This window comes from Hyperolius riggenbachi, chromosome 1, assembly GCF_040937935.1.
Source record: "Hyperolius riggenbachi isolate aHypRig1 chromosome 1, aHypRig1.pri, whole genome shotgun sequence".
Taxonomy (NCBI): Eukaryota; Metazoa; Chordata; class Amphibia; order Anura; family Hyperoliidae; genus Hyperolius; species Hyperolius riggenbachi.
Window position 1 is genome coordinate 633,946,369 of NC_090646.1, and position 27,645 is coordinate 633,974,013.

A 27,645-nucleotide genomic window follows, 5' to 3' on the forward strand; every position below is an offset into this window, starting at 1 on the left:
TAAGTTTACTGGCAAATTTTATTTTATGACTGGAGTTCTCCTTTAAAACAATTTTAGGAATACAAAGTACAAAATAAGAGCAAAAAAAAATTTACTACTCACATGTAGTCTAAACATTCTCCACACAGGGATCATACAAAGATAGTCTGCTCATATCACACTGCTCAGAGTAACTGGTTGCCTTTTTATTACATGTACATATCAATAAAAGAATACTTCAGGACAAAAAAAAAAAAAATCTTCCACTGTATTGCTTTGGAATAGATTTACGTATATACTAGTGGTAAAAAGGGAGGCCTATCCAGGTTTGAAAGCAATAGTCTAGCTAACCCCATTCAAGTTTTCTCCGTATAACAAACTAGGAGATTAACTTTCCACCTAAGCAGTAGCACACCATTTACAACAAATGCAGCTTTTAATACAAAAAAGGTACAAAACACGTCGAGATACTTTTAATATGTGCATGACAAAAGAATCAGAGAAAGAGTGGCAATTTAGGAAACACCTGGGTAAACTGCAGAGAAGCTATAAGTACCAGCTCTTGCTTATTCAAAGGGTATGAGGGATTTTATTGATTTATTTTTTACTTGCACAACAGCACCTTAAGTTGGCAAAGATGCATTTTTAGACCATCAACACAGAAACAGATAAAACAGTTTATGTATTGCTGCAAACCATTGGGGTCCTACTAGAACAGTGCAAAAATATTCTGCAGTAAATCAAGAGAAAACAATAAGGTGTAAAAGTTAAAGGGACTCAGAGCACCTCTCATGGGCATGCCTTTAAGGCAGACTGCTTCCAACAAAGTCAGAAGGAGCCTCTTGCAATGGCCATGCGTGTCACTTCCTCTTCCTGCTTCATTCAGTGATGCACTTCTCTAATAGAGAAGACAGGGGTGACCCGGAAGTTATAACATAGCCAAGATGGCAGCCGCGATTTTTAAATTGAAATTGAATGAAGACTATTTGGTGTAGAACGGCGATTCAGACATCAAATAAAAGAGGAGAGCACATGCTACAGAAAGGTATACATCTTTAAGTACTTTGCCGTACTGGTCGGAGTCTTAAAGGCATGCCCATGCAAGGTGCTCGGAGTCTCTAATGAATGGCGTTAGTGGCTGCTTTTAAAAAGGTACCTGTGATGCTGTAGCACACAAAATACACACAGCAAAGGAAGGTGCAGTAGACGTTTAGCTTGTTTTCTGTCACCTTCGAACTGTTTAATAAAGAGGAGCTGAAGTACACATGGACCAGGTACCAGAAGTCTGTGCACTAGCAGCTTTGTTCTACTAGGCAATGTGTGGATCTAACTCGAGCATGCCCAGAAACAATGCGCAGCTTCGTTCTACAAGGCATGTGTGGATCTAACTCGAGCATGCCCAGTAACAATGCCCTCATCCACGGCAAGAGGAACCTTATTCAATGGGCTTCATTCTATCTTACACATTTAGGAGGACCCTTCGCTGCAACGGTGGGGTGTATAATGTAGGATGCCTCTGTATCGATCTAATTTTTATAACCGCTTCATATAGCTCCATGTAAAGGCTAGAAGGTTCAGTCCTTGAACAGATATACTGTACTGGGAATAAAATCAGGGCGGTGGAATCGGTACAAAAATCTTTAGTTTACGGAATAGAGACACAAACTTTCTCAATGTATTTTTCTCTGCCTGACTCCTCTCCTCTTCAGTTCTCATCCTTAAAGGAAAACAGATTAAAAATAATAAAAAAAAGTTTTATACATACCTGGGGCTTCCTCCAGCCCCATGCACACGGATCGCTCCCCTGCAGCTCCGGTATCGGGTCCCAGTCACAAGCCAGTCTGCGCAAGTGAAGTGCGCTCTCTACGTAACTCTCCAGTGGGCGTTGGAGAGATGCATAGAGCACACACTTCCTCTTGCGCAGACTGGCTTGTGACTGGGACCCGATACCGGAGCTGCAGGCAGCACAGGACAGCAACATGGGAGCAATCCGTGCGCATGGGGCTGGAGGAAGCCCCGGGTATATATAAATCTTATTTTTAATCTCTCGTACACTTTAGACCAACTTCTCAGAACACAAGTGCCCTTTGTACCAAACTACCCCTCAACCTACCTTACCTCGTGGTGCTAGAATGACTGCTTAGGGCTTAAAGAGGAATTTAAAAGGGCTTAAAATACAGTGAACAGCATCTTGGATGCCCCCTTCCCTCATCCAAAGCAAAAGCAGGGACTATACACCTTAGTTGGGTTCAGTTTGAGCTTAACACGTGGCTACATTTTAGAGGCAAAGCGAGAATTGTAAACAAAGGTTAACAGTCTTATTTCTCTGACAGGTACCCTTTAAAGGAAAACTTAAGCGAGAGGTATATGGAGGCTGCCATAGTTACTTCAGTTTCCTGGCTGTTCTGCTGATCCTCTGCCTCTAATACTTTTAGCCATAGACCCTGAACAAGCATGCAGCAGATCACTTGCTTTTAACATCGTCAGATCTGACAAGATTAGCTGCATGCTTGTTTCTGGTGGTGTTCAGACATTACTGCAGCCAAAGAGATCAGCAGGGGTTCCGGGCAACTGGAATTGTTTAAACGAAAATAAATATGGCAGCCTTCATATTCTTCTCACTTCAGTTGTCCTTTAAATTCAGCAATACACTAGAGGAAAGTCTTTTCTTTTTAAAATGTTGATCACCTGCTCTCGAACAGAGAAAGTGAAGGTATGCCTGCAAGCAATGTCATTCCCTGGTCTCATCATCAATGCAGAGGCCGGGGATATAACCACAAATGTAGGAGATGGGCCTCAGTCACTAAAAAAACAGACAGCCTTCTATTTTGTAATACCTGTAGCAGGTTTGCAAACGCTTCCTTTTAGGAGAGCAGTGTTGTTGCTACAATATAGGGCAAGTCTATCTATGGAGCTTCAGGTTACAGCTGGTGTGACACAGCAACTGCATTGGATAACATTAGCAGAATCTGTGCTAGAGATCTCTATGCTATAAATGTTGCTGCTGTAAGTATGACTCTGCCCAATTAGGAAACTTCAGACCTGATTAAGATCTACGATTGCCTGAATCCGCATATGCATTCTTTATGGTTGCTTCGATCAAATGCAGAGCAGCAGACAAACTACTTACAAAAGCTCTGTGTGCTGGTACTCTTCACTGCCAGACACTTCCTGCTGCTTTGCTACATCCACTCTGTATGGCTTCCTATGTGTCATGTGACCCAATGCAGGTCAGGTGACACATCCAGAGCCATACGAGAGTGCAGCAGAACAGCTGGCAACTGCAGGAGCGAAGAGGACCAGTGGGTGGAGCTTTTGTAAGTAGTTTAGAGAGGCATGCCCCTAAGGGTCCTCCGTGCCCTGCCAGTTGCTTGAGACTACCAGTTGGTAGAGTGCCTTATAACCGTGACTCTACTGTAGCATAGTCCTAAATCTTACTACATTTATTCGCACAATACACAATTTTATTGTCCTGAATGTAACAGAAGGGGCCCACTACACTACAGTGTTCTGGGGTCCTATTATAAAAAGGCAGGCAACTTTCATCCAAAAGACAAAAAAAAAAACAATAAAAAACATTGATATTGAAATGACATTTCACTGATTCAGATAGGTCAAAATTATCTCGTCTAATGTGCCAGCTGTCTCCCGATGGAATGTGATCAGATCTGTAAATCTTCAGAAAACCAAAAACCTTATAAATGGGTCCTAGCCTAAGCCACGGAAAAGGCTCTAACAAGTAGACTTTTTGTTGGAATAGAGTCTCAAACTGCAAATCAACTGGACTGGTTTTTAATGCACATAAAAAAAAATGCACCTTACAAACTGTTTTGCAAACCAAAACATACAAGAACTCAAAAAAGGATAAACTAAAAACAAAAAAAAATAGGCAAAAATGTAAAAAAAAAAAGAGTGCTTGAAACTAAAATGTGAGGTTTTGCTGCCAGTGGATGGAGGTTACATTCTTCTTATTGCGTCGTCGATGTCAGACATCTGTTCCTTCAGCTGGGTCCATTGCTCAGGGTTTAATGCGATGCCTGCAACAAAAACACAAGCTAAATAGCCTGCCCGCAAACGCGGCTAATGAAGCAGTAAAGATAGTATAGGTAAGACTGCTCGCTACACAAGTAAAAAAAAAAAAAACACATTAAAAAGGTCACATCAAAACAAGCAAGTGGGAGATGACTAGATACCGTTAAACTGCTTCGAGCGCAGCAATGTTATGAGAGATGTGTCCAATATCTTGGGCAGTTATGGGTAGAGAAGCCTTGCCCCATTCTCACCCGTCTACACTCACAGCTTCTTGAACAGTATACAAGGCCCAATACAGTGCATAGAAAGAAATCAGAGCTAATCATTGGTCTCTGTAGTGCAGCTGTGCACAATCTTTCCTCCTGTTCCTCGGTGTTCTTAGCTTGCACTAAATACATTGACTGAGATGAAAATAATTGAGGGTTGATGCAAACTCTGCGTGCAAATTAAGGCAGCTTGAAAAATGGATCGATTCAACCACGGATTGGGCCATTTTCAGAGCTACCCAAATTTACATACAGAATTTGCATAATCCTGCATAACCGCAGATTTTAATAACCTCTGCAACCGCCTGGCGACCACAGTGTGGCTTTGTTATTCCTCCACAACACCATATGGTGACATCTCGCGAGAAGCAAGATTAGATGGAAGCTCGCGCGGGTTAGGGCAGGGGCAGCAGTTATCAGCGCTGGCAGGCTGTTCTGTACATTTAAAAAAAACCATTTATACAGCACTGGTATCTTGTGCAGCGCTGTATGACAGCCTTGTCACTTATACTGTCCCTCGGAGGAGCTCACAATCTACTCCCTATCATAGGCATTTGCCTATGTATATTGTAGTGTATGTTTGTTAGTATAGGGCCAAATTAAAGGGGAAAAAAACGATTTTTTTTTTAATTGCTCCTTTTTTTTATTTATAAAACAAACAAAAAAATATCACAGCAGCAATCAAATACCATTAAACGAAAGCTCTATTTGTGAGAAGAAAAGGAGATAAAATTAATTTGGGTGCTGAGTTGTATGAGCGAGCAATAAACTGTTAAAGTTGTGAAGTGTTGAATTGTAAAAAAAAAATGGCCTGGTCACTGGGGGGGGGTCTTCAAGTGGTTAATATCATTGACCATTCCTGGAAAGGCCCTGTTTGAACGTTAGGCCAGGTTCCCATTTGCAGCGCAGCATTTCAGCCGATCGGACCAGTTCAGTGTTAACCCTGCTTTCTTGCCACGTTTGGGGTGGATGCGTTAGCACCATAGGTGGCTATGGGCAAAGCATCCGCTCATTCAGAAACAGGGCAGGGCTTTGCTTTCTGTTTAGTATTCCATTTTTTGCACAAGTAAAAGAGGAAACTTTAACTATAGGATTCGCTTCCTGCATATCTCGAAGGTGTAGAAATCATACTGAAGGTCTACATTTTATACACACAGGCCTAATGTCTTAAAGAAAAAAAAATACCTTTTTTTCCTGGTCTCATTTCACCTTGTTGATCCATGAAGTATTCTCGAACGTCAATGAGAACTTTTCCTTTGAAGTCCCGAACGCTGACATACCTCATTTTACCAATCTGTGAAGAAACCGTTCATTAATTTCACATCACAATTGCTATAATGAGCTTGGAGTCTTTCAAGGACAAGTGAAGGGAGAGGGAGGCTGCCAAATGTATTGCTTTATAAGAAACTAGCTGACTGCCCGGCGTTGCCCGGGTATGTATTTGGCTGGTGTCGGCTACGTCCACTTTTTCTAACTCTAAAACACAAACACTCAATGACCAAGTTTGTGAGCTTTGGCATCAATAATTTATATATTCCCATAGAAGTTAAATAAATCAGATTGGCGGTTTGTGGCTCTGCCCCTCTCCAGCATTTGAACCCCAGTCACCCAATGACCAAGTGTAGCAGGTTTGAGGCATATGCTATTAATAGTGTAAAAATGGCTATTATAGACTCCACTCACTTCCCTGAATATTATTCTCAGTCACCCAGTGACCATCTGGGCAAAGTTTGAGAACCCTGCCTTTAACAGCGTAAGAAGGGCTGCAGTTTATATTTTCCCAGTGAAATTTGTTTTTGGCTCTGCCCACTTTTTGTAACTTGGACACACAGTCACTCAATGACCAAGTTTGTGAGCTTTCGGGTCCTTGGCATCATTAAAAACAAATCTGATTGGCTGTTTGTGTGCTCTACCCCCTTTTCTGAATTTGAAGCCCAGTGACCCAATGACCAACTGTACCAGGTTTGAGGCCTGTGCCATTAACAGTACAAGAATGGCAGCAATTTTAATATTCCCCTTGAAAAAGCAATAGGTGAATTGTGATTGGCTGTTGTAGGCTCCACCCACTTTCCTGAATCTTAATCCCAGTCCTCCAGTGACCAAGTGTGGCAAATTTGAGAACCGTGCGATTAACAGTCTAAAAATGGCTGCAGTTTAAATTTTCCCATTAAAAAAAACAGGTGAATAGTGATTGGCTTTCCTAGGCTCTACCCACTTTTCTGAATATTAATCCCAGTCACTCAGTAACCAACTGTGCAAAGTTTGAGAACCCTGCCAATAACAGTGAAGAAGGGCTGCAGTTAACATTTTCCCTGGGAAATCTGTTTTTGACTCCACCCAGTTTTTGTAACCTTCACAGTCAATGACCAAATTTGTGAACTTTCGGGTTCCTGGCATCAAAATTGTGTGAATGGAAGCAGTTTATCCAGCAAAAAAATCTGATTGGCTGTTTGTGGCTCCGCCCCTTTAGTGAATTTGAACCCGTCACTTAATGCAGGTTTGAGGCCTCTGCCATTAACAGTGTAAGAATGGCAGAAATTTCAATATTCCCCTTGAAAATCAAAAGTTGAATTTTGATTGGCTGTTGTAGGCTCCACCTACTTTTTTTAAATATTCAATCCCAGTCACCAACTGTGTTAAGTTTGAGAACCCTGCCATTAACAGTGTAAAAATGGCTGCAAATAATTTATATTTTCCCATGTAAAAAGTTGTTTTTTGCTAGTTTCTAACCTTGACATGCAGTCACTCAATGACCAATTTTATGAGCTTTGGGGTCCTTGGCAACAATAAATTGCATTTTTCCACTGAAATTAAACAAATCTGATTGGCTGTTGGTAGCTAGCCCCATTTTCCGAATTTAAACCCCAGTCTCCCAGTGACTGACTGTACCAGATTTGAGGCATCTGCCATTAAGAGTAAGAATGGCAGCAATGTAAATATTCCCCTTGAAAATTAATAGGTGAATTTTAATTGGCTGTTGTAGGCTCCACCCACTTTCCTGAATATTAATGCCAGTCATCCAGTGACCAACTGTTTCAAGTTTGAAACCCCTGCCAATAACAGATTGCAAACAAAGACAGAACATTTATATTGCACTTTTCTCCTGGGGACTCAAAGCGCCAGAGCTGCAGCCACTAGGACGCGCTCTATAGGCAGTAGCAGTGTTAGAAAGTCTTGCCCAAGGTCTCCTACTGAATAGGTGCTGGCTTACTGAACAGGCAGAGCCGAGATTCGAACCCAGGTCTCCTGTGTCAGAGGCAGAGCCCTTAACCATTACACTATCCAGCCACTTTTCAGAATCTAACAAATCTGATTGGATGTTTGTGGCTCCACCCCCTTTAGTGAATTTGGACCCAGTCACCCAATGACTGATCAGGTTTGAGGCCTCTGCCGTTAACAGTGTAAGAATGGTAGCAATGTAAATATTCCTCTTGAAAAGTCAATAGGTGAATTTTGATTGGCTGTTGTAGGCTCCACCCACTTTCTAACTATTAATCCCAGTCACTCAGTGACCAACTGTGTCAAGTTTAGGAACCCTGCCATTAACAGTGTAAGAATGGTTGCAGTTTATATTTGACCAGTGAAATTTGTTTCTGGCTCCGCCCACTTTTTGTAACCTTGACACACAGTCACTCAATGACCACGTTTGTGAGCTTTCAGGTTCCTGGCATCAAAAATGTGTGAATGGAAGCAGTTTACCCAGCAAAGAAATCGGATAAGGCTGTTTGTGGCCCCGCCCCTTTAGTGAATTTTGACACCAGTCACCCAAAGACCGACTGGAGCAAGTTTGAAGCCTCTGCCATAAACCGTGTAAGAATGGCAGCAGTTTAAATATTCCCCTTGAAAATAAATAGGTGAATTTTGATTGGCTGTTGTAGGCTCCACCCACTTTCCTGAATCTTAATCTCAGTCACCAAGTGTGGCAGGTTTGAGAACCCTGCGATTAACAGTGTAAGAATGGCTGCAGTTTACATTTTCCCATTAAAAATGAATGCCTGAAATTTGATTGGCTCTTTTATGCTCCGCCCACTTTCCCTGGATTTGTAACCTCGGTCACCAAGTGACCAATAGAGATGGCCTGAACCTCCGATATTCGGTTCGCGAACTACCGCGAAAGGTTCGGTTCGTGCGAAGTTTCGCGAACCGCAATAAACTTCAATGGGGATGCGAATAAACACTTATGCTGGCCACAAAAGTGATGGAAAAGATGTTTCAAGGGGTCTAACACCTGGAGGGGGGCATGGCGGAGTGGGATAGATGCCAAAAGTCCTGGGGAAAAATCTGGATGTGACGCAAAGCAGCGTTTTAAGGGCAGAAATCACATTGAATGCTAAATTGCAGGCCTAAAGTGCTTTAAAACATCTTGCATGTGTATACATCAATCAGGGAGTGCAATTAGAGTACTGCTTCACACTGACACGCAAAACGCACTGTGTAACGCAGGCTTCCCCCATCCCTGTAGCTGCAGGCAATCCAGCGCTGGCTCCCTCGAAGCGTCCCGCAATCCTGGCTCGACAAGCCTGACAAGGCTTGATATATTTACCTTCCCTGGCTCCAGCGGGGCACTGTTGCGGCTCTCAGCATGGAGATAGGCGGAAATAGTCTATCTCTGTCGGGTCCGCTCTACTAAGCAGGCGGAGGAGACTTGTGCCTGCGCAGTAGAGAGGACCTACAGTGATCGCTATTTCCACCCATCTCCGAGCCGATACTGCGCCTGCACTGGAGACAGGAAGGAAAATATTTACTTATATCCTCGCTGTTCGGAGGGGCACAGCGAGGCTGCCGTGGGACTCAGGAGGACGGGGGAAGCCTCAATAGGATTCGGAGGCTTCCCCCACCTGAGATGAGTACCCCCCAAGGGAACTTTTTTTTAGTTACAGGTTTTCTTTAAACGAGCCCTCATGTCTTAACTTTTGAACATCAGTACTATAAAACTCTCTGCTGGGCGCCCTCTCACCTGTGGCTGTGGAGTCAGGAAAAAAATCTTCCGATTCCAGCTCCGACTCCTTAGTTTATGAAACCACCAACTCCAGGTACTCAAAATGCCTCCGACTCCTTAGTCTAAATGCATAGGTGTCGAACTCCGGGCCTCAAGGGCCAGATCCATGTCAGTGTTTAGGATGGTCTGAGAACGAGAGGAATGTGTTCTACCTGATGGACCACACCTTTCCTGATTCAGACCCATCAATTCATTTGAGCTGTGTCAAAAATGTGTGAGGACCTCGGCCCTCGTAGGACCGGTTTGACATCCCTGGTCTAATGCTTACCAGGGCTGTGGATTTTGTTCAAAAATCATCCTGACTCCTCAGTTTATGAAATCACTGACTCCAACTCCGGGTACTCAAAATTACTCCAACTCAGACTCCACAGCCCTAGTCTCTACCACCGCCCTTTAAAATTGTAAGCCTCTGGCCGGGCCCTCCCACCTAGTGTTTCCAGCTTAATTATGCAATCTGTCTGACACTTCTTGCGGACTAGAACAGACTCTATATTGAACAAAGACACTAAACTACTGTTATCAAAGACATGTGCATGATCTTGTTTTGTTGGGTGTTTCTTGTACGTTAACCTATTTATTTATTTTACTGCGCTGTGTAATATGTTGGTGCTTTATAAATGCAATAAATAATAAGTAACAAGGTTATACAACATAGGGCAAAGTTATACAAGGAAAACAAGGTACAAAATACATGAACATGTGTTTTTGGGTTGGTTCGGTACACTCAGTAACGCAAGAATGAGGTGGTCATAGGAAAGGAGCGCACAATAATGAGGAATACACAAGGGAATGGAGGACCCTGCAAAAGGCTTAAAAAATCTAAGGGGAAGGGAGATGGACACACTTGGTAGAGCTGTAGGATAAGTATTCAATAGAGAGTTACTGTGCAGTAGGGGGTGGGTAGGCCATCTTGAAGAGGTGGGTTTTGAGGGCTTGCTTGAATGTGTTGAAGGATGGGGCAAGTGTGATGGGCAGTGAAAAGGAGTTCCAGAGTGTGTGGGCGGCTCTTGAGAAATCCTGCAGGCGCACATGGGAGTGGGAAATGTGCAGGGCACTTAGGCATAGGTCATTGGAGAACCGGAGGGGACAGCCAGGTGTATACAAGCTGTAGGTAGGGAAGGTTTTGTGCGAGATTTATAGGCCAGACATAGAATCATAACACTTATCTTAAATTTGGCAGGGAGACAAATAACGGTCAAGATAAGATGTCCTATGAGGTAAAGGCTGTGAGATTATGTGTTGTTACCATTCTCCTGGAATTGCCAGTCTCGATTTCAGGTAAACTTGCACTAAATATGCTTTGTGAGCTCCTTCTTTTGGAGCATACCTGAAACATGTTGTCATCAGAGTTGCTACTGCTCTGCTTGGCAGGTGCTTTAGAGCTTTCTCCTGTCTTCTGTTTCTTTGCTGGCTTCTCCTTCTCTGGTGGAGGCTGCTTTTTCCTCTTCGCCTGAGTACAAGAGAATAATTAAATCAAACACAGGCAAGGCCCCAGATATTTGTGCAGACAATCTTCCCAACCCTCAGGCATTGGACCCAATATAAGAGTATAGCGAGTCTCCTGCTTTAATCATCTTCAGCATAAGACACTGCTAGGCAAAACAGGTTTACAGAACTGAACAAGTGTGACACCGAAGCGAGTCCTCCCTCTCATAGAGAGTGATTGAGGGAGTCTTACAGAGTCCACACCTCGGCCCAGGACTCTGCCAGGCACACAGTAAAGTGTGGTAGCTCAGTGCACTGCTACAGAAACCCTGCGACAGGAACAGGAAGTGATGCAACTTCTTCCGCATCAACACAGACCGCAATTCAAAGTAGATTTGAAATAAATATGCAATATTGCTTTAAAAAAGGTACACATTTATCAAGGTGTATCTAAAGGGGGAAAAAAAAAAAAAAAAGTAGCTTCAACTTTACTTTTGTGAATCCCTCCTAATTTCTTCAGTTTCAATCAGGGCCGGATTTACCATAAGGCACTGTAGGCATGTGCCTTATGCCGCCTGATGATAGAAAGGCGGCTCACTCTGCTCCTCAAGCGCCTCCCTCCTTCCCTATGCAGAGTCCTGAGCGGAGTGTAAATGAAAGATAACTTTCCCAGCTCTCAGCATTCCTCTGATGAGATCTCCCTTCAATCAGAGGCAACTCAGGCTATCTAATACTAAGGGACACTTGTATCTACCTATGACGGGCAACAGAAATAAGGGAGAAGTGACAGCTGGGCCAGTCAGCACACTTGTGGTGTGGTTCGGTGGGGGTTTGTAGGTTCCTGGAGGGCGAAGTCTGGGGTGTCAAAACATCTGTGCCTATAGGCTCCTGTGATGTAAATCCGGGCCTGGTTTCAATGAGTGAAGGCGTTGGACAACTACTTTACCACCACCAGATAGAGCATCTACGCCCCTGTGTTTACACAAATATAAACAAATAATAAACACTTGGTTCTGTTTCTATTTTTAGAACACACTAACTCTGTATCTCCATCTTGTGGCCAAAAAGTAAAACCACATCCAAATGCCCCATTATACACCTTCCCATAGAAAAATGAAATCCATTTTCATTAATTTTAAAAACCCTTGGAGGTCAAGTGGATATTAACAGTCTACCTTACACAATTATACAGATGTAGTTCTAGTGCCTGGTAGAAGGAGTTAAAGTGACAATGAACCAGAAAAAAAACCTCATGATATAATGAATTGGTTGTGTAGTAGGGATAATTAATAGAACATTATTAGCAAAGAAAAGAGTGTCATTTTCAGGTATATAGCTTTTTTATAACATTGCATCATTCTCTAATAATTGCAGTTTCCACAATACACTCAGCATTTTAATTGATTTCACAGAGCAGGCTACTGAACCTTTGAACTTTTCTCTGCAGAAAATCCATAAACAAAGAAGAACCAATGAGAGGCAGCTGAGATAAGTGCTTCAAAAGACAGTGCTGTCCATGACTTTATAAAGTCGCAGAGCTTAAAGAAGCGCTTTTGTATAAATAACTAAAGTTACTTACCGTAACTCTTCCTGTACTGGAAACAATATGAGACCGATATCTGTGCCAATAATGTTTTATTTCTTAGCAGTACTACACATACAAATCATAAGTTTATTTTCACTTCAGATTCCCTTTAAATTGGAACATCCATTCTTAAACAGGTGAAGAGGGCCCTCGACGCTACTTGTCACAAACATAAAATACAGTTTTATCGTCTTTGACCAGCAATTTTGGACACATGGCTCCAGCCAGGCACTTAAAGTGAACCAGAGACGAAGCACCCTCATGCATTTTACTATATATATCAGTGGGAACATTAGAGAAAACACATACCCTGCTCTCTGCTTTATTTTTAACTACTCAGCCTGCTTCAAATTAGCCCTCATAAAATCCCTGACTGAGCATTCAGTCTGGCTTTGCTCAGCAATCATTATAGCGGAGTCTGTCTTCTCTGATGTCTTTTCAAACCCAAGCCTGCCCCCTTCTGGCTCTGCTATAATGATTCCTGAGCAAAGCCAGACTGAATGCTCAGTGGGGGATTTTATCTGGGCTGATTAGAAGCAAGCTAAACAGTGAAGAATTAAAAAGAGAGCAGGGCGAGGGAAGGCTTTGGATCCCTTCCAGCCTTTGACTTCATTGTCGATCAGGCATTTGAGTCTCCAACTACTTCCGAAGTTGATCAGCTCATACTGTGCAGACGCAAGTGTGGACTTGTGTGTTTGCACAGTAAAGAGCTGTAAGTCTTTGGAAGTACTCGGGAGACCAGAAGACGCAGCCGGCAGGAGATTTGAACGAAAGAATGCAGAAAGAAACAGGAAAGCTACAGTGGATCCAGAGCCTTTCCTCCTGTTAGGCGAGTATCTAACTTTTTATTTTAAAACAGTAATATCTGCATAAGAGTGTTGAATGGCTCAACAGCTTGCTTTAACTGCTTCAGATCTCATCAGGAAGACAAAATCAATAATCGATTAATACTTGCAGCAGTGATGAGGTGGATGTACAATACGCATGTTGTAAGTACACTTACCCAACCGAGATCCTAAGTCTTCTGCGTTCTATCCGATCCCTAACCTGCAGCAGAAAGAACCTTTCGTACATCTAAAGGATCGGGTTTAAAGCATGACAACTCTAGGGGAAGACCAGCTAATTTGCATAATAACAGCCCTGCTGCCTTTAGAAACTGAAACGTGACTATTAATAGATTATATTTAGAGTAGCCATACATTTAGAAACTACAGACTGCAGCTGTTTAACAAACAGACTTTATTTAGTGGAAATAACCCGGGCTGTTTAATCGCTGATCCGAGGTTCAGACACAATAGGGATGACAATAGCTTTTAAAAGTATGTAAGTAATGTTTAATCATCCCAGTCTCAGCATCAGAAACACGTCCTATGGTCTATATCAGGCTTTCTCAACCAGGGTTCCTTGAGGACTCTGCAGGGCTTCCTTGGCATTTACCCCCATCGTGGGGGAAGTATAATAGAGCACACTATAATAGGTAGTACTGTAACAAGAAGCACTAAATTGGGTGGGGGGGGGGGGGGGGGGGGGGTCAGGAGACAGTATGAGGGGCACTGTATTAGAGGTAGTGAAATAAACAGCCATGCATTGTTTTAAAGACCACGCCTCCTGCAAAATAAATGCAGGGATTCATCAATATCAAAAAAGTGTTTGCTGGGGATCCCTGAGATCCAAAAGTTATTTGCAGGGTTCTTCCAGGGTAGAAAGGTTGAGAAAGGCTTGTCTAGAGATTGGTATGTAACCCCGCCTTTCCAGTGATGTTTAGCCTATGCTATTTAGATATGCAGAATTCTACTCCCAGATCAAGACCTGGTATTGTTTCTACTGACTTCGGAACACAAAGTAAATATTCTGTAGTGATGCATCTGTCAGCAGTAAAGATGTAAATAGTCAGAGGAAAAAAAACTTCAGTGGACAAACACTGACTAAGGGCTGGTGCACACCAAAAACCGCAAGCAGATCCGCAAAATGCTAGCAGATTTTTAAAGCTTTTTTTTATTTTTATGAGGCGTTTTGCTAGCGTTTTGCGGATTGCTGCTGCGGTTTTCAGTATAGTAGATTTCATATATTGTTACAGTAAAGCTGTTACTGAACAGCTTCTGTAACAAAAACGCCTGCAAAACCGCTCTGAAGTGCCGTTTTTCAGAGCGGTTTGCGTTTTTCCTATACTTAACATTGAGGCAGAAACGCATCCGAAATCCAAAAAATGCCTCACCCAGGCATTTTTCGTTTCTGCAAAACGCCTGCCGCTCTGGTGTGCACCACCCCATTGAGATACATTGACCAAGCAGATCCGCAGCCGCAAGCGGATCTGAAAACGCCCAAAAAGCCGCTCGGTGTGCACCAGCCCTAAATGATTTAACTACTTAAAGACCGGCTCACGCCAATGGGCGTGACCGCGGCGGCAGCCCCAGGACCGCCTAACGCCAATTGGCGTCAAGTCCTGGGGCTTAGCACTGTGGTCATCAAGTGGTTAAAGTAATATTGTTAAAAAATATGCTATTCTATTCATTTAAAGTGGATCCGAGATAAACTTTTACACATTTCATAATTGTGCCCCTTACATATATTTTATAGGGCATTCCTCAAGCCAAATACTTGTTTTTTATGTTTTAATTCCCTATAAACTAAACAAGCCGCACCCACAGCTCCTTCAGCACCTAGACACTCTGAGACCCATGTAGCAAGTGCTCATGGGAGCTCAGTCCGGGGAGTAGGAGGCTTTTCCTGAAGGAGGAGGCATTACCAGCCGGGAGCTACTGATATTTCAGAGGCAAGGGGGTGTAGGGGGAGGAGAGAGGAGGAGAGGGGAGTGGTGTTCCCACAGGCTGAGAAGTGGAGATGAAGAGCAGCTTGCCTGTGTAATGATAAGCAGAATATTGCTGCTCTCACTTGATTACAGGAAGAAATAATCATATAATGTTGAAGCTGTTTTCAGCTAGATTTACTTTGCAAACCATCTAAACTTTAGGTAAGATATATAGAAAAGTTACTTGCTATGGTTAGTTTTTCATCTAGGATCTGCTTTAACTATACTCCGTAAAGTATTTGAGTGTAATTGCGCTTTACATGTTCAGGGAGATTATAAATATAAACATCAATACATTTTTTTAAAATCGAATTGTCAGCCAAAAAAAATCAAATTCCATTTACCCACTGTGCTGCGTTTATTATGCTGTCTGCAACCTGACCCTGCGTTGCAAGCATTCCAATATAATCAGAAATGTTTCTGTTGTAATAAATCTTAGTCAGCCTAGCTCTATTTGGTACATTGCCAACGAGAAGGAAGCTTGTTACTTCCCTTCCAACGTTCCTATTCCGCACCGATTGGCTGAGGGCAGTTCAGTGTGACACAAGGCTAAGAAAGGAGAAGCTGCTGAAATACAATCTAGGTTGTGCTCACATGTGTTTACAAAGCAAGCTAGATATGACAGTGCAGTTTCTAGGAAAGGGGGGGGGGAAGAGAGTTAGGGAGGAAATGACTTCAGTCAGAGGCAGTAAAAATGGAAAATGCCTGAAACAGTTTTTTTAACTTACTAAATAAAATTCACTGAAATCTTAAAGTGGACAGTACAATACATATGTTAAGTAGTACAAGTATTGTTCTACTTGTATATGGGTTTTTTCCCCCCTGGGATAGTATGGCTGTCCCTGCTTCTTTAAACCCTGGCACTTCAGAATCCCTTCTCCCTACTTGGGTAGGCTGGAGATTATATCCTCTTTGTTTACAAGTGTCAGTGTGAGAGAGACAGGATGCAGTTACAGAATAGACAGAAGATATGCAAGTTATTGCTCACCTTTTGATCGACTTCACTATCAGAATCACTTCCAGATGAGCTGGAGGAAACTAACTCCTTTGATTTAGGCATGCTGCAAAATAAGAGAAACAAGATGTTGAAATTCATAATCCTCATTTTATGGGTTTTTGTCCTGTACTACAGTACTAAAATGCAGCTCATTTACTAAGGGCTCTTTCACATTAGGGCAGACTTTGTGCGTTAACGCAAACGGCAGCCGTTTGCGTTAACCAAGGTAAGATGAAAGTCCATAGACTTTAATTTTACCTTTCACACTCGACGCTGCGTTTCGATGCGTTGCGGTTCCGACGCACCCGGGCGCAGTTTTTCCTCCAACGCACCCGCGAGCCTGCGTTTTCCGTCGGGTTTAATTACCAGCTACCGCCGCTGATTGCGTCGCACCGCAGATACCCGACGACACGCCGCAGGCAAACAACTCGTGCAGGAGAACGGCTCCTGCTCGCGTTGTCTGATGTGAAAGAGCCCTAATAGCCTAAATAACTTATATCCTTTATTGAAATTAATCTTTGAATAGGATTTTAGCATACATTTGAAATTGGCGCCGGTAGACTTGGGCGCTGGATACAGCCAGTACATAGCTGATCCTGCTTCTGCACAAGTCCGGCCCATGTTAAATACTATTCCCCCTGCAGGCCACCATGGATAGTGTGGGAATGATATAATTCGGCTTTCAGCGACTGCTGGAGGCCAAATTATTGTGTTTAAGCAACTTCGGCTCAGACTTATGATGGCGCCAATGTTACTCACTGAGCGCTGCTATAGATGTGATTCCTATTATATACAGTAAGTAGTAGAAATCTGACATTACCAACAGATTTTGGACTAGCCCATCTTCTCATGGGGGGGTTCTCAGGGTTTTCCTTATTTTTTAAAAGCACTTAGTGAATGGCAGTTGCTCTGTACAACTGCCAAAAAAGTGTGCAGCGAGCAGGGAGGCTGGCCAGCATGTTTGTATAAATCTTTTCAGGGAATGTCTTTATAAAGAATAAAGGCCATGCTGAGAATCCCCCATGAAGAAATGGACTAACCCAAAACCTGCCAGTAATGTCAGATTTCTACTACATACTGTGAGTGACAGCAACATAGGAGAAAAGTAATTTATGGCTCATTTTACTCTGGGGAAAAAATGCACTTTTTATTTGTATGGGTTCTAAATTTTAAGATTTTTGCGACAGTCCCTTTTTAAGGATTGGAGGCCTAAAATTCTTGAAAGTAAAAAAAAAAAAAGTACCGCTTTTAGACCGATAAATCCAGGCAAAAATGCACCACCGGGGAGGTCAATATACTCTTACTGCAGAAAACAGCATTTCTCCTGATGAAAACATTGCTTTGTGGAGTTTGACAGGCATTGTAGTGTGTCTAATAAGACTACCGAAATTGAAACTAAGGTAAATACATTTCTCTGCCTCTACTGACTCATTCTAGGAGAGCTGGCGAAGCTGGCTAGAGAAAGAATTTAAACTGAGAAAGTTTGGGGAACTAATTTGTAAATAAAAAAAAGGTATAAATAGAAATAGGTAGCAAATGGTCCATAGAAGGTACCGCTATAAGCTAGTGCTTTATTAGGATGCAAAGGCCTGTATATGATTAACGATAAGTCAGACACATAGGTTTTCTTAAAAGGGAATGTCCAAGCAAAACAAAAAAATGAGTTTCACTTACCTGGGGCTTCTACCAGCCCCATGCAGCCATCCTGTGCCCTCGTAGTCACTCACTGCTGCTCCAGTCCCCCGCTGGCAGCTTGACGACCTCGGAGGTCGGCGGGACGCATTCCCGCTAGTCCAGGAACATCAACACATACATTTTTACGTGTTACTGGTTCAATGCGTACATTTTTACGCTTTGGACAAGTAATGCGTAAAAATGTATGTGTTGATGTTCCTGGACTAGCGGGAATGCGTAAAAATGTACACAATGCGTCCCGCCGACCTCCGAGGTCGGCAAGCTGCCAGCGGGGGACTGGAGCAGCAGTGAGTGACTACGAGGGCACAGGATGGCTGCATGGGGCTGGTAGAAGCCCCAGGTAAGTAAAACTCATTTTTTTTATTTTGCTTGGACATCCCCCTTAACAGGATAGAATATGAAAACAACAATAAAAAAAAGAATAATAAGGGAACACTTAAACAACAGAGTAACTCCAAGTCAATCACCCTTCTGCAAAATCAAACTGTCCACTTAGGTAGCAACACTGATACACAACAGGTAGAAATTACAGGCAATTACCAAGACATCCCCAATAAAGGAGTGGTTCTGGCTGATGTTTTGGTCACTTTTAAATGCTGGAGGTGCTTTCACTCTAGTGGCAGCATGAGACTGAGTCTACAACCCACACAAGTAGCTTGGGTAGTGCATCTTATCCAAAAGGGCACATCCAAGCGAGCTGTGGCAAGAAAGTTTGCCGTGTCTGTCAGCTTTAGCATCCAGAGCACGGTTGTGCTACCAGGAGACAAGCCAGTACATCAGATGTGGAGGAGGCCGTAGGAGAACAGCAGGACCACTACCTCCGCCTTTGTGCAACGAGGAACACTGCCAAAGCCCTGCAAAATGCCCTCCAGCGGGGGACAAATGTGCATGTGTCAGCTCAGTCAGAAACAGACTCCATGAAGGTGATGTGAGGGCCTAATCTCCACAGGTGGGGATTGTGCTGTGCAGGACATTTGGCATTTGCCAGAGAAAGCCAAGATTGGCAAAGTTGCCACTGGCGCCCTGTGCTCTTCACAGATGAAAGCAGGATCACACTGAGCACATGACAAAGCCTGGAGAATCTTCTGCCGACTGCAACATCCTCCAGCATGACTGGTTTGGCAGTGGGTCAGTAATGATGTGGCATTTCTTTGGGGGGGGGGGCACACAGCCCTTCATGTGTTCGCCAGAGGTAGCCTCACTGCCATTAGGTACCGAGAGGAGACCCTCAGACCCCACGTGAGACCATAACCTGGAGTGGTTGGCCCGGGGATCCTCCTAATGCAAGACAAAGCTAGACCTCATGTTGGAGTGTGTCAACAGTTCCTGCAGGACAAAAAGGCATTGATGGTATTGGAATGGCACGCCTGTTTCACCTAAATCCAATTGAGCACATCTGGGACATCATGTCGCTCCATCCACCACAGACTGTCCAGGAGATGGTGGATGCTTTAGTCCAGGGTCTAAGAGGAGATCCCACAGGAGAACATCCACGGCCTCATCAGGAGCATGCTGAGGCATTGTAGGGACGTCATACAGTACAGGCACATGGAGGCAACGCACACTACAGAGCCCAATTTTGTCTCATTTTAGGACATCACTTTAAAAATGGATCTGTAGTGTTTTTTTCCACTTTAATTTTGAGTGTGACTCCAGATCTCCATGGGTTGTAAAGAACAAAGTATTTAATCAGAGTATTTCATTCATTCAGATCTAGGATGTCATTTTAGTGTTCCCTTTATTTTTTTGAGGCGTGTGGTGTATATATTCATCCACAACAGCATCGACTCCTGAACTATGTCCTTCATTTCCCCCTTCAAGCCTCAGTTAAAGAGAACCCAAGGTGGTTCCCCGGGAGGGGCAGGATGGGACACAGAGGCATGTTCTCTGCCTCATGACATGCCTGTGTCCCCACACCGCTGCTCCCTCCCCCCCCCCCCCCCCCCACAATGCCACGCTATGACCCCCTGAGATTGGAGACATTTGTCGCCATCTTGGAGGTAAACACAGGAGAGGAATTCCCTGTTCAAAAAGTCCGCCAGGGGCATTCCTACAGGGCTCTCCCCCTAGGCGCTCCCCCGCACGACAGTGTGGTGACCTACAGGTCACGAAAGTGAAAGTATGCCAGTGCGGCCCACAGTGGTTTTTGCAGCTAGGTAGCCTACTTGCCCACCTTGGGCTCTCATTAAGCCTCAATGAGTACATTCAATTCCATTTAGAATCCAACTATCATCTTCACACCAATGGAGGGGAAAATGATGAGCACTGTAGGGTCGATCTTTCTAAAGATTGTACCATTAGTGGGCATCTTAAAGAGAAACCGAGGTGGGAATTACTAATACTATTGGGGCACAGAGGCTGGTTGCGCACACTAAGACCAGCCTCTGTTGCCCCATCGTGTGCCTCCATGTCCCCCCTGCTCGCCGCTATAATCCAAATCCAAACATTTGTATAGCGCTTTTCTCCTGACGGACTCAAAGCGCTCAAGAGCTGCAGCCACAGGGACGCGCTCAAGAGGCCACCCTGCAGTGTTAGGGAGTCTTGCCTTGAACTCCTTACTGAATAGGTACTTGACCTAGCCAGGATTCAAACCCTGGTCTCCCATGTCAAAGGCAGAGCCCTTAACCAGTACACTATCCAGCCACTATAGACCTCGCAGTGCTGGCGACACGCAGCGCGTCGCCAGCACAATGTTTACCTAAGCGCTGTCAGTCAGCGCCGCTCCCCCACCTCCTCCGCATCGCCGCTACCTTCCCGCGTCACTTCCCTCCTATCAGCGGGAGAGAAGGGACACAGGCAGGTGTGCCGATGCGGAGGAGGCGGGGGAGCGGCGCCAGCCTCTGTGCCCCAATAGTATTAGTAATTCCCACCTCGGGTTTTCTTTAACACGATTGTCCATAGGGTTGACAAGATGCCAAAATGTATGCTACAGTAGCTTTCCATACGGATCTCCTTGCCTATTGTGACTGATTTTCAATTCTTGACTTAAAAAATACCTAAAAGCAAACCGGTGGCTGTAAGCCACACCAAATTATGCCTGTAACCTGTACTGTGTGTAGGCTGGATCTATGGAAAGCAGATGGAAAAGGAGTCTCCATTTTCACTTTATCTGAAAGTGGAAACCTGTCCACGTATGTCTCGCAGTGCCAGCAGCAGCAGCATCATTGCTTCATCTTACTTTGGTGCAGAGCAGCTCTGTAAACCCACCATGCCAGGCTATGCCGCACTGATGAAACCTGAGCACATCAGTGACACTCAGGTTCTTGGAGAGCTGCTGTATGGAAACCTACGCATGAAGTAATATGGAGGCCATCTTAGGAGGAAAAAAACCAAAACAGCCCGATATATTACATATAAAGCAATTGTTCAACCATGGTTCACAACTGACCCACAGCCTTAAAGGGAACCTTAACTGAGAAGGATATGGATATTTCCTTTTATATACCAGTTGCCTGACAGTCCTGCTGATCTCTTTGGCTGCAATAGTGGCTGAATCACACACCTGAAACAAGCATGCAGCTAATCCAGTCTGACTTCAGTCAGCGCACCTGATCTGCATGCCTGTTCATGGGCTGTGGCTAAAAGTATTAGAGACACAGGATCAGCAGGAGAGTCAGGCAACTGGTATTTTTTTTTAAAGTAAAACTCCATATCCTTCTCAGTTTAGGTTTTATCAAAATAAGCACTACTTACCGGGGCTTCCTCCAGCCCCAAGCTCCCAGCATGTCCCTCACCACACCGCTGCAGCGAGGGACATGCTGGGAACTTGGGGCTGGAGGAAGCCCCCGGTAAGTAGTGCTTATTTTGATAAAAATAGCCTGATAACTCCTTTAAAGGCCATCTTAAAGTGTAACTGAACTCTTGCACAGGACAGACGGGAAACAGAGAAATGCACCCTGTATGTACTCAGAGAGTTTAGACTGTCTAATACCCCCCTCGTCTGTGTCTTATCAAGTTGTAATTTCGATACATCCTGTGTCACATAACAGCCATGGCAGATAAGCCCATTTGAAAGCACAGGCTGTAAACAATGTCTGCTTCCATGAATCAGGAAGTAGAAACTGCAGATTTATTTTAGGATTTGTATGAGCTATAACAAAGAAATGTTTTTTTGTTTAAAGATCATTATGCTGTTGAGAGGACATTCTGAGTTCAGGTCCACTTTAAAGGACAACTGAAGCAAGAGGGATGCTGTGTCGGGGTGGAGAAGTATGCTGACTGACCTAATACCGTGCCCCTGAATGTAGAGTTGATCAGAAAGAATGCAGAGGCGATTAGATTCATGGATTGCATATTCATATACTTTATTGGATAAGGTCACCATATGTGAACATACAGTGCGAGTGTCCTGCAGAATTCTGTGGAAAGTCTATGTCACTACAAAGGACATAGCTTGTAATGATTAGTATTGTTCTGGCTATGGAGAGGGGGCTGCCTACTAGGGGCACATACGGCTACAGGGAGAGGGGCTGCCTCATACCAGGGGCACATCTGGCTATTTAAAGTGTACCCTAGGTGGAATTAATATAGCAAATGGGACACAGAGGCATGTTAGGGATATTGTCCTTCCTCGTCTCCCATGCGTTACCCCTCGCCGAAGCTTCAGCACCCAAAATAAGTAACAAGCTTGTCGGCAATTTTCACAGGAAAGAGCGTCCTTTGCAAGAGATGGACTTCTCCATACCGCCTCCTCCGGAGGTTAGGAATGCCCCTTCCAATCCTCTCCTCCAGGCTCTCGAGAATCTGCTTGCAGAGAGCCACTGGAGCTGATGTCACCACAGAGCTGCAGCCTGGCTGTGACCCGCTGCACACATGCATAAGCTTACATGCACAGCGGCTACAGAGTGAAAAAAAAAAAGTTCAGGCTCTCTCGTGCACTGCCGTGACCCAGAAGTACTTCCGGGGTCGCGGCCATTTTGGAATACAGAGTATAGAAACTTTTCTGGGACCCAGTGGGCTGCAAGAGCGGCAAAAATGAGTGGCTTTGAATCAGCAAGACGTGCTGATTCAGGCAATATGTTTTTAAACATTCTGGCTCTAGTATTTGCAGCTCGCACATTTACTGCATGAAACACTAGAGAGTGAATCCGGAGACCCAGTGCAGTGTGCCCGGCCCCGGATCAGGTGAGATGCTGTTCTGCTGCCAGTGGACGCAGGGAGAGAGGGCAGGTGGCGACTAGACAGCAGTGAACATGCTATGGGAAATTGAGTGTGGCCACTAGTAGACAACTAGTAGACCCAGTCCGTTTAAAAACAGGCTCTAGGTCTATGGCCGCCGCCAGTGCGCGTCCGCCGCGTGCCCGCCCACCTCGCTCGCCTGTCCAGCTCCCTGGTCACAGCTGTCAGTTACTGCGCACATGCGCAGTAACAAAAATCCTGGGAGACAGGGACAAAACTGCTGGACGCAGCAACACTTAGCTTTTATTAGGTAGGACTAGCTGACCTAAGCCCGTTTAAAAACAGGCTCTAGGCCTGTCACCGCCACATGTCAACGCACGCCTGCCCACGCATGCCCAGCTCCCTGGCAGGTCCTGTACCAACGGCTGTCAGTGCGGCACATGGGCAGTAACGCAAAAGCACTGACATGGACATGGGACGCAGAGACACTTACCTATTATTAGGTAGGATAATGTATTGTTTATTTTAAAACATTAAAGAGAACCTATAACAAAAAAAAAAAGTTCCCCTGGGGGGGTACTCACTTCGGGAGGGGGAAGCCTCAGTGTCCCAATGAGGCTTCTCCCACCCATGTAGCTGCAGGCAGTCCAGCGCTGGCTCCCCCGAAGTGTCCCGGAATCCTCCCTTGACAAGCGCCGATTTATTTACTTTCCCTAGCTCCAGCGGGGGCGCTGTTGCGGCTTTCCGCACGGAGATAGGCGAAAATATTTACATCCCCGCTATTTGGGGAGCTTTATCTATGCTGCCGTGGGACCGAGGAGAATGGGGGAAGCCTCAATAGGATCCGGAGGCTTCCCCCACCCCAGGTGAGTACCCGCCAGGGGAGGTTTTTCTCGGTACAGGTTTTGTTTAATACAAAGGGAGAAAGGAATAGAGTCATGACTAAAGTGTGTGGTGTGTCAACAGCACCCATTTTTATCTTAACGCTTAGGGCTGATGCACACAGAGCGCCTCTGATCGCTTTTAAAAACGCCATAGCTTTGAAAAGCGATTGGCTAATGTATTTGTATGGGATGGAGCACACTAGAGCAATGAGCTTTTTTTCCCAAAAGCAAACTCGGGTCCTGCAGCATTTCTGAGGCGGTTCAGCCTCAATGCTAAGTATAGGAAAGTGGAAAATTGCTCTGAAGAGCGCTAGATCAGAGCAATTTTCCAAGCGTTTTTGTTACAGAAGCTGTTCAGTTACAGCTCTACTGTAAAAAAATATAAACTCTACACCAAAACACTCCAAAAATCGCTAGGCAGGATTAGAAAATAGCTAGAATTGCCTAAGAAAATCACTTCAAAAAGCGCTAAGGGTTTGTGATTAAGCTAGTGCTTTTTGGTGTGCACTGGCCCTTTCTCCTCAGAGAGGGAAGCCTCAGGATCCTAATGAGGCTTCCCTCGTTTGTTCCAAGCACCCCTTAACATCGGGGCCGCGCAGCTCCTCTTCCTGCTTCAAGTGCGCACAATAACCGCACAAGTCCACCCATGTGAAGTAGCACGGAGCCCGCTGCTACTGCGCATGCACAGGCTTAGTCGGCCATTGTGCGCACTTGACCCAGTAAGCAGAGCTGTGTGGCCCCGATGTGATTAGTGACAATGCATTGTCGCTAATCTTCTGGGGGACCACGGAGTAGCGAGGGAAGCCTTAATAGGATCCTGAGGCTTTCCATTCTTAAAGGGGAACTGAAGAGAGAGCTATATGGAGGCTGTCATGTTTATTTCCTTTTAATCAATACCAGTTGCCTGGCAGCCCTGCTGGTCTATTTCTCTGCAGTAGTATCTGAATAACACCAGAAACAAGCATGCAGCTAGTCTTGTCAGATCTGACTTTAAAGTCTGAACCACTGAAACACCTGATCTGCTGAATGCTTGTTCAGGGGCTATGGCTAATAGTATTAGAGGCAGAGGATCAGCAGGGCTGCCAGGCAACTGATATTGCGCCAACACAGGATGTCTGTGGGGGACCATTAGAAGCCCCGGGTAACTTCAACTCATTTTCCCCCAACCCCCCTACAGTATCCCTTTAAGGTACGGTAAGTATACGATTTTGTGTACCTGAGCTTCATGTACACTTTAAAAATTTTTTTAGAGGTATACTAATATGCAAATTCTAGTTTCAAAGCAGTCCCAAGTAAATAAAAGAAGGGCTAAAATCGACCTAAAGACTGATCAGTATGTTGTTCTTTAGTCTGTCGTAAAATAATTTATCATTATATCGATGAAAAACATAAGCAAATGGCAACTGACTAGCATATGGACAGCTTGCAACTATGAATGACAATTAAGCCTCACCCGATCTGTGTATGGGCTTTGTCACACCAAAAATCGCAAACGCGCTTTGCGATTTTCACTATGCTAGCCTCAATCAAAATGCAGGAAAATCGCATAACTACGATTGCCTTCTAGGAAAATAGCAAATGCATTCAATATGAATGCATTCCCACTATTCCAACTGTAACTACTGTACTTGCATTTTGAAAATCAAAATGGAGCGCAGCTGGTGAGAAAGGGCTGATCACTTTTCAGCAATGCACAGTGATGCGATCCGCAACAACATAAGTGCATAGACTGCATTGTCTGATGCTTCCACACATGCACTGAGATTTGCTGCAGAATTGCAACTTTTCTTTTGCACAAATTAGTGCAATTCCATTCATTACAATGAATGGGATTGCAAACTGCACCGCAGAAAATCAGGTAACAACGCAAGCGCCATGCATTGCAACAGCAACCAGCGTTAGTCTAAAGGTGGCCACAAGACAATAAAATGATCCTAATTTTACAGCAATTCGATAAATATGATCAGATCTCCCTAAAAAAATTGAAAGCTTTTTTTTACATTCTACTCAAAAATCCGATCGGAGTTCTCATTTTTTTTTATCAATCCAGAATGCTGGAAATTTTTCTTAAGATTGTATGGTGTGGGTGTGTGTGTGTGTTAGATTGTCAATTTATTAATATGCACACCCCAGCAATTTTCTCATAGTTTCCAATCAGTTTTATCATAATTTGGCTCCCCAGAATTCTTTTCTCCAGCCGGGCGGCATGAAAAGGTAGCCGGGTGGGGCAATATGGGAAAATGCAGGGCCGATGCTTCTATGCACAACTCTGCTTACAGTATAGGATGAGATACCTTATATACCCACGCATAACCAATTTTTTTCAGCGCAAAAAATGTGCTGAAAAGTTACCCCACTCGGCTTATATATGGGTCAGTGGAGCAGGTTTTTTTTACTGGCAGAGGAGCGCAAGGACCGTGCACTAGTGATCCTGTACTGGCTCCCTGCTGTGTCCGTGGCCCCCATCCCCTGCAACATGATGTGCAGAGTGCGCTGCTCAAGACTACCTGGGTCCCCTGGCTTGCAGAGTGTGCCAGCTACGTGTCAGTGGTGCAACGATCATGGATTCTTCCTGTGTGGCAATCGCTGTGACACCATCTAGTGGCGTCTTGAGACACAGCTGTATCATCCTTGGGGCACATCTGGCTACTGGGAAGGGGGGATGACTTGAACTGGAGGCACATCTGGCTACTGGGGAAAGGGCTTATACGCGAGTCAACCATTTTTTCCTGGTTTCTGAGGGAAAAGTGGGTACCTCGGCTTATAAGCGGGTCAGCTTATATGCGAGTATATATGGTAATCTAATGACAGCTGGGTGCTCACCAAAACTAGCCGGGTGGAGCACCCGGCTAAATGAGCCTGGGGAGAACACTGATTGGGAAAAAATTGAACATAGGTGTGTGGTACTCTGGTCATTTTTTTAAAATGTTACAATCCGTCAGAAAAATTAATTGCAATTCTTGAATTGAACATATATTAAAAACAGTTTTGTATGGTTTGTGGCCACCTTTAGGGAGAGGCCACACTTGTGTCCCTATTAAATGTCAATGGTTTGCAAAATATTTTGTATTTTGTGTGCATTTTTGCATGCACATTAGCCACCATAGACTGCTGGCACCTCTTAGCAGTCTATGAGAATCATATGTGCATTCCTTTTTTTTTTTTACGCATGTGTTGCAGCCCAAAAAATTTGCAAACAATCACACGCATCGTCATTGTGCGAAATCATACATTTTTTTTTTTAACAAGTGTGCCCTACCCTAAATCTCTAATCTATGTAAAACTAAACAGCACTATATGAATACTAAACAGGTTAACAGGGCCCTTTGCTGTAGTCCAGTGACATGAATGTTGCCCATGGCAACCACTGACTGAACAAAAGCCTATATAGAGCAGCCAGGTGTCAGTGGATGGCGCACATCACACGACTCTCTGGTGATCCTTTTGTCTGACAAGCGCCATTTTACTCCTGCAATCAACATGGCACCGGAGGAGGTGGAGGATTGATCCCTGCGGGGCACCGTTATAAGGAAACCCCGCAGGAGATGCCCGCCTGGTGTGGGGTGAGGAGAAGCAGCTGCAGGCACGAGACACGCGCTCATCCCAGCGAGAGCCCTTCCCGCCCGCCCGCACGCGGCTGATGATCGGAAGAGGCGCGTGAGCCGCCCGCGCGCCCACTTGCCTCCCATCCATCCACAGCGCTACACAGAGAGCCAGGATAGCGCGAGCCGCTCACACGACCTCCCACATCCCTCCTCACTACAGAGCGCACTCACCTGGCCACTCACACGCTGCTGCTCACACTCTGGCAGTGCTGCTCAGACTGACGGGAAGTGACGTCACGGCGCCTGTCCGC

The 27,645-nt window shown here is 44.6% G+C and overlaps 1 protein-coding gene across 1 annotated transcript; it reads right to left on the reverse strand.

Annotated features, from left to right (window-relative positions):
- SUB1 (SUB1 regulator of transcription) lies at positions 1-27,645 on the reverse strand. Its single transcript, XM_068251251.1, has 5 exons — positions 27,566-27,645; positions 16,084-16,156; positions 10,604-10,726; positions 5,463-5,571; positions 1-4,016 (listed from the first exon to the last, which is right to left on the reverse strand). Exons 2-5 carry the CDS (start codon positions 16,153-16,155, stop codon positions 3,937-3,939), a joined length of 384 nt encoding a protein of 127 aa, XP_068107352.1. The 5' UTR covers position 16,156; positions 27,566-27,645; the 3' UTR covers positions 1-3,936.